Below are 8,674 nucleotides of genomic sequence, written 5' to 3'. Positions count from 1 at the left end.
GTTAACTATATTTAATTATAACAATTTATCTACATTTTATTATGAATATATAACTGCACAAATATTTTCTAAAGATATCAAAATATATGTAATAATTGTTTAATAATTTATATATACTCGTAAAAGTAATGAAAATTAAGCCAAGATACAAATGAACATGTATATTAAGGATATCCAAACTAACGTGTGTAAGGATTAATTATTATATACAATTTATTTAATCATCTTTAATTTTTTTTAATTCTTTTTAAAGCTTTGCACAAATAAATTGATATAAAGTGTCTTAACTTTTATTAAAGATACTCTATACTAGACAGCTGTACATCAATAAATTGGACAAATTGATTTACCTGGCATTTTGTAAATAGTCGTTGCGAATCGATGATCTGCAAGGATTCGCCTGCATATTAGAATGTTGATGAAAGTGTAATATTCTCACAGGTAGTTAACGGAGGACATGGTGTTGTAAAACATGCCCGCATTTGTAGCATGCATATCTTGTTTTTTGGACATTCAACGTTGGAACACGGATCCCAGCACTTGCACGTTTGACAGCCGGTGACTTCATCGGTCTATCAAAAACGTTCGATTTTTCAATAACAGTATTTAAAAATTTTTATGTAAAACACATAACAAATCAAGATTATTTTATGTAAAGAAAGAATCTAGTTTAAAAATACACACGTTAATATACACGTTTCGATCATGCGTGTCTTGGCTTAATTTTCATCACTTTTACGAATATATAAATTATTAAACAATTGTTACATATATAATTGTTACATATATTTTGACATCTTTAGAAAATATTTGTGCAGTTATATATTCATAACAAAATGTAGATAAATTATTATAACTAAATATAGTTAACGAAATCAGAAAAATGAATTGTTTCATATAAAAATATAAAATTCTATTTAAAAATACACAAATTTTTTTTTATATCTCTATATACAGAGTGTCTCATTTTTAGTAAGTTCTATCAATTTTCTTCAGAATTATTAATAGTATAAAAAATGTTTTAAAAATGTTTAGAAATGTAACGAAAGAAAATGAATGTATAATTGTGTTATTTCTTACATATAAACAGACCGAAGAATTACATATAAATACTGCATCTAAAATATATTTCTTATATTATTTATATCTTTGTGGACAAATTGAAGTCAAACTACTAAAGAGAATATTTTTTTTTTAATGAATTTAATTGATCCAATATCTGTTATTAACTTACAAGAATTAGTAATTCGTCATCTTACTGATTTTCTCATTTTATTCCCTCTTTATCCTATTTGTGATTACATATTTTCAATAATGATAATAAATTTATATTAAATATGCTAAGTCTAAAGTATAATTATATATATAGTAAATATATACATACTTCATGATTGAATCCCCAGCGGCATATCATTATGGGACACATGATAGGTGGGCACGTCTCGTTTGTAGCATTCTTGCTAGTCATACTAGTGTCAATCTCATCGATGATCGGCTCTGCCATCATAAATTAATTCGTAAATAATGGAACTCTGTTTTCGTATAAACATAATGAAAGCAAGACATTAAAATAACGAAAGAATAATTAAAAGACGATTAAGGATATAACGGCACAGTAATTTATGCACAATGAATTTTCATTATATTAATATATTTACTTTATGATTATACAAATATATTGAAAAATTGAATAAAATGAAAATTTGGACTTTATTTCAAGCTATTTTAAGCGATATCTGATAATTATTCCGTATTTTCGTGCTTTCGGCATACATTAGAGAAAATATTTTTTGAATCTCTTTTGCCTTTTATATTCATTATAGTTAAATTAACATAATCGATTCAAATCAAAAGACAAAATCACAATATGAAGTTTCGATGATGTAGATACAATACTTAAGACTGCCTTCAGACAATATGGTCGACGTATACGCCAACTTCGCAAACATTTGTTAAATATTGATCAATATATTCAATATAAATAATTATGTCATGTATGTGTATGATATTTGCTTATGTTGATATATATTTATCAAATCGTTGGGAGGTTCCTTTATAGAAGAAAATAACGTAATGAAGAATAAATTATTGCGACAGTCGTTATGATGAAAGCTTATCATTAAAATAAAACTGATAAGAGAGAGCCTATGTCTTATTTTAATGATAAAATTTTTAAAAAATTATGAAAGTTTTTTCATATTCTTATTTCTTTCTTACTCTTTTTGTATTATTATGGAGAAAGAAAAATATATAATTACAGACTTTTTTTGTGCAAATTAAAGAATAATATATGGTTAATGTGTAATAATAATGTTAAAAATTTTTTTCTCTTGTATCAATTTTTTAATACAAAATATATTTATGAGAGATAGGAGCGCTAAATTGAAGATGCGTTACCGAATAAATTTTTAATGCAATTTCTCTATTTATTTCCTTGTCCTTTTGCAATAAATTGACACAAGAAAAAAAAGATTTTTAAACGTATATTTTTCCATTTGCATAAAAAATAAAATTTACTATATATTGTTTTCTCGGGTATATAAAAAATCGAGTTTTTGAATACTTTCTGACAAAAGTGTAGGACAATGACAATGATAATAAAAATAGCTTCAGTCAATAAATATCGACTTCTCGGTATCCTATTTATTAACTTAATTATCATTTTATCATTCTTATTATATGTATCTAATATGTGATAGTGTTTCAAAGCGGTATCATAAGCGAATACTTCTAAGTAACTCAAAGAAGAAAACATGAAATGTATAACGAATGACAATTTTTTAAAACAAAAGAATATATGAAAATTATATAATATAATTTTGATAAAGTAATGATTTGATTTCAATAAAATGCGCGTTCTTTTTGTTATGTTAACTTTTGATTAATAGCAGGAAATTAAAAAAATCGGAATTAAAAAATCAATAATGATTGCTTTTTATAAGATTTCGCCATTAATGTTGGAAAGAATTAGAGTAAGTAGAAAAACAAGGTTGTTACTTTAATTTGAAAGCCGTCTCATAAGCAAAAAGTAAACTTTTCACTTTAATTATCAGAATAAGAGCGGTCCCATGCAGGTATTTAAAAATTATATTTAAATCTGGCGTTGCTCAAATTAAAATGCACAATGAAAATGACTATTCATTTTTAAATGTTATTTTATAACGATTGTTTTATCTGCTTGTTAAGTTTTACGTTTGTGTGCTTGTTAAGCTTTACGTTTACGTTTTACATTGGACGGAAATGTGTCTAATTAGCAAAGAGTAGATAATGAAACGCTAAATAAAATAGAAGAATAGAAAACGTACTGGCGGTGATCATTGTTGCTAGCGAGAGGATGAACAGCAGACAAGCCAATGACAGCCACACGACGGCGCAAGTAAGTCCATTGTTGTAAAAATTACGGCGCATCTTCATTGCATTAAATAATTTTTGAGTCAATTACTATTACCTAGAATAGTGATAATTACTTCATGATTAAAACACAAACTCCAGCGAGAATAGAATGAAACTTTATCCTTTGTTTTAACGGAACGAATTTTTCTTTTTAATGATAAAATTTTATTACATTATATCAGCCTCTGAAAAGTCTTTGAATTTGGAATGTAGTGAGGAGACATGAATAATGCAACGAGATAGATATATGGCTGAGATATGCTGTCGACGGAAACATGATTCTAGGTATTGTAATAAACGCGATTGACAAACGCAGAAGATTACTCTATTCCTGAAATTTCGATGTTCTTGAAATTCTCAAGATTCTTTTATTTCATGATATGAAATATGATGGAGAGAATACGAAATTAATTTTTATTCGAAGTAGCTTACAGCTGCATATAAGCTACTATTCGATTTTTTCCGCAATTATATACATAAATATATATTGCTAAAAATTCATATTATTAATTAAAAACCAATAGCATTATTTTAATCCTTGACAAAAATATGCCAAACATATTCATTTGATGACCTAAATAAAAGAATAAATTCGATCATTCAAGGAAATTTTTGCTAAAAGGCAAAGTCCATTAAATATTCGCGAGATTAAAAATAGAAGTGATGGTTAAATGGTTAAGACTCGAATTTGATTAAAATAGACGCATATAATTTATAAAACATGACTATAACATAAGTGAAGATTTAAATGCAATAATAATAATAGCTCTGTATTTTTATAAAATCGGGGAAATAGAATGAATATTATTTTTTGCCACTAATAAAAATAATTTTATCGATCTTTCAAAATATGCACAAAAAAAACTGCTGCCGTATTGAACCTTTTCATTAGCTATTGTACTTTCTTTTAATAAAAGGATATAAGTGAAGAAAAAAGATTATCATAATTAGATAACTAATAATCATTAGTCCTTTTGCAACAAAACCGTTGAAACCGTTACCATGTTTGAGTATTCGAGTAAATGATATAATATAACAAAATTATGTGCAGAATGATAAGAGATAAATTTGAAATATTATTCGAATGAATGTAATGTTGAATGGAATAATTATTGTTGAATGAAGCAATTGAAAAAGCTAATAAACGATAACGAGCCTTATTACGCTTATAAAATATGATTCACATTTTTATTATGGCATTAGTTATCAAGAGATTTAATTCTAGCACCATTTCTATTCAATCAGTGATCATTTTCCCCAACGTTTCATATAAATAATGCGTATGTCTGCTCGATGATTATAGGTTATTCTTTATCAGCATTTCCGGATCTTATCCATTAACTTTTTATTGTCGTGGCATTATATTCTGAACGTGTTATCGTCTTATACTTTCGTGAGAAAAAAGAAAAAAGAAATAGGAAGTTTACGAGAAGAAGAGCAGATGAAAGATCTTCTCCAAGAGAAGAATTTTGATATACGTTACTGGAATCGCTTGAATGAAAAAAAAGTCAAAGTCGCATCAAGCGTATGTCGAAAGTACGATGCGCCTGCACGAAAAAAAAGGAACAAATATTGTGCGTCGAATCGTCTTACATTTTTCGTGAACTGTAAGATTCGCGAAAGTTATTTTCAAAAGAAGAATTTATTTGCCAATTGTTATACAATGGTTTTTTTTACTACTTACTTTACTTTCTGGACTTAAGTCTGTTAAATGTACACTATGTTTTGCTTGTGAGGAACTCGGAAAAACTGTTGCTGCAGTCAGAAGGTTTCCTTTTTATAGAATTAGAATTTCCCTCTCTTTTTTTATTTTAAAGTTTTTTATTTTCTTATCTCGTCTTAAACAATACATGTGGAGAATGAGTCACAAAACTAAATGTAGTATCGTTATGTAAATGATCATTATGATGTGTTTTAATGTTAGTAGATAATCTTTATCGATATAGTAAACATATATTTAGATGTCTAATGATACATAAAGTATAAGGATAGAATTACTCAACGAACACAGTCAAAGATAAAATAATATAAGATATTGAGATTCAACTTACTGTAAAACATATTTTGAATTAATATAAATTTTTTTTCTGTTTGGTCAGTTAAATGCTTCAAAGTATTTGGGGACGTTGATTGCATCTTTAGTTAATATACTTAATACTTAATTAACTATAAATTAAGGATATTAATGGTTGAACTCAGTGTCAAAACTGATATAATAGTTTCAGTACATAAAAATCAGTCGAAATAAACGTATGTCCGAATGATTTCAGAGTTATGGGATGCTGCTTTTAGGAAACATGAATGTTGTAAAGTAAATGATTAATTTTCTTTATTCTGTTTAAAGCTTTATAAATTATAAGCCAAATAAATTACTATAAGGTGTTCTTATTTTTACTAGAGGTACTCTACACTAAGCAGCTGTACATCGAACAAGTTGATTTACTTGGCGTGTTGCAAAGAAATAGTCGTGACGAATCGATGATCTGCAAGGATTCGCGTACAAATCAGACTGTTGATGAAGACGTGACGTTCACACATGTGATACCTATTACAGGACATGGCGGTATAAGAAAGATTGCAAGAATTCTGGCTCGCAGATCTGGCTTTCCGGACAAAAAAATGGCACAGAAACAGGGAATCCAGCACGAGCATATGGGACAATAGGTGACCGGATTAATCTAATGTAAAATAGTAGATCTTTCAATAAGAATACTTGAAAAGATTTTCATGCGATATAAATTAAGATTATTGCATGTGAAAAAAGAATTTATTCTAGTTTAAATTTCTATTTAAAAATGCACACTTTTATACATTTCTATATAAGATTCCCATTTTAATCAATCCAGTTAATTTTTTTCAATGTTATTAATAATATAAAAATGTTACAGATGAAAATGGAATGGTTTCAAGAGGGTATTTTGCTTATTTTCTCTAGGTGGAGGTGTCAAGAAGATCATCTTTACTTTAATTTACATACATAATCAAAATTAAAGAACTAATTTGATGCAGTCATGTTTATAATTTGATACAGTAACAAATATAATCTATATGTATGAATATATGTATGTCATCTTATCCGTAGTCATATAATTATGTCATTTTTTATAAATAGACACCATAAAATTATATATGAATATGCCTAAAGTGTAAATTTCTTATTATTGTATATTATCCATTTTTTTGTAGACAAATTGAGATCAAATTACAAAAAAACTATTTATTATGATCTAAACTTTAATGAGTTCAGCATCGATCCGTTATCTGTTATTAGTTTAACAAAATTCGCACTTCGTCATTTTATCCATTTTACTAACTTATCTCTCTCTTGTCTTACTTGTTTTTGAACATTTCAACTAAGTACTGATAATTTTAAATTTACATTAAATATGTTAAACATAAAGTAGATAGTTTTTTTATATGTATATAAATATGTATATAAATATGTATAAAATATGTATATAATTATATGTATATAATGGATATATACTTCTAATCCCCAGGGGCAATATAAAGTACATATGATTGGTGGGCACATTACGTTGATGGTATCTTTACTGACCACTTTGGTGCCAATCTTATTGATGGTCGACTCTGCAAATTATTCATTTTATAAATCCAAATATAATTCGGTTTTTTTTTATTAACAGAGTTAATGCAAGACATTAAAATAATAAAGAAATGATTAATAAAGATGATTAAAAATATAACGACGCACTTTGTGTTAATAAATTTTAAATGTATAAATATATTACTTCATGATTATATCAGAGAATTAAAATATCTTTTATTTATTAGTTATTAGGCTGACAAATTCAATTCGAATGAAGAAATAAAATTATGATGTAGAGCTTTCATGATGTTGACATAAAATAATAGAATAAAGAATAAGTTAATGCATCAGTTTTTATAACATGAAATTTTATTATTAAAATAAAACAACTAACAAGAGAGGTTATGTTCTGTTCTTTACTGGTTTTGATGAAATTTGCAGGAATATTAGAGGATAGAGAAATTTGGAACAGTCGGAAGTAAAAAACTAATACAAACTACAACTTTTTACAAAATAGTTTTGTAATTATTAGAGTGATTTCAAAGAGAAGATAATTAGATTTTTTAATTTAATTGCAATTAAATTAATTGCAAAAAAAAGATAGATTTCTAACACGTTTCTTTGAACGCGAGCACTTATAAGCTAGAAGTGAATATTTTAATCTTTTTTTTAATCATTTTTTAGAACGATCACGTTGTACGGTCCAATATTCACAAATTCTATTTTAATCCAATGTTGCGTAAACCAAAATATACAATGAAAATGTCTATTCACTTTCGAAATATATTTTATCACAATTTTGTTTTCTTTGTTTCTTTGTATTTGCACATTGAACAGAAAGGAGTCAAACAAAGAGTAAATAATAAAATGCTGAAAAAAATAGAAGAATAGAGGACATACTAGCAGTGATCGTTGTTAATAGCGAAAAGATGAACAGTAGACAGGTCAACGACATCCACATAACGAGGAAAGTCTACTGCAGGAAAGTCTACTGTTGTAGGAATCACGGCGTATCTTCATAGAATCAAGTAATTTTTTAACCAGTTGCTATTACCTATCTGGAATAGTAACAATTGTTTCTTAATTAAAATATGTTTTTAACGACAACAGAATGAATCTTTCTTCGTTCTTTTACTTTAATGAGATGCATTTTTCTTCTCGATGAAATTAAAATGTTACATTCTTTAAAAAGTCTTCGAATTTAAGATATAACCAGGATCAGATATGAATAATATAATGAAAGTGCAATGGGAGGTATGGCATCGATAGAGACATAATTTGCATTGCGATAAACGTGATTAACGAATGCTATTCTATTCCAGAAATCTCTATGTACTTGAAATTCTTAACTTCTCTTTGTGAATAATATTGTGAATAATCTTTGTAATATGAAATGAGAAATGGAATGGAGAAAATATGATCTTTATTTTATTCGAAACCGGCTTTTTGATATTTTTTCCGCAGCTATGCATAGACGAACACATACTGCTAAAAACACAGTAATTAAAAAAAATGACATTATTTATCCTTTATAAATATATGCAAAATATATTTATTCATCAGTCTAAGAGAACGAACTAGATCACGTGAGAAAAATTTTATTAAAAGATATAGTCCGTTAAAAATATTTGTGAGATTAAAAATAAAGGTAATGAGCAAATGGAATCAAAACTCGAATTTCGATTGAAATAACATACGTTAGTTTATAAAACATGACACTTGTACCCTAAT

At 26.8% G+C, this 8,674-nt stretch overlaps 1 protein-coding gene and 1 pseudogene across 1 annotated transcript; both read right to left on the bottom strand.

Annotated features, from left to right (window-relative positions):
- Positions 1–407: 407 nt before the first annotated feature.
- Positions 408–3,414, bottom strand: LOC105621978. Its single transcript, XM_012203410.1, has 3 exons — positions 3,306–3,414; positions 1,385–1,497; positions 408–572 (listed from the first exon to the last, which is right to left on the bottom strand). Exons 1-3 carry the CDS (start codon positions 3,412–3,414, stop codon positions 408–410), a joined length of 387 nt encoding a protein of 128 aa, XP_012058800.1.
- A 2,483-nt stretch (positions 3,415–5,897) lies between these two features.
- Positions 5,898–7,963, bottom strand: LOC105622073 (annotated as a pseudogene).
- Between the last annotated feature and the right edge of the window lie 711 nt (positions 7,964–8,674).

Source organism: Atta cephalotes (genome assembly GCF_000143395.1).
Source record: "Atta cephalotes unplaced genomic scaffold scaffold00039, whole genome shotgun sequence".
In the NCBI taxonomy this organism is placed as follows: domain Eukaryota; kingdom Metazoa; phylum Arthropoda; class Insecta; order Hymenoptera; family Formicidae; genus Atta; species Atta cephalotes.
This window is presented reverse-complemented; position numbering and strand designations above follow the sequence as displayed.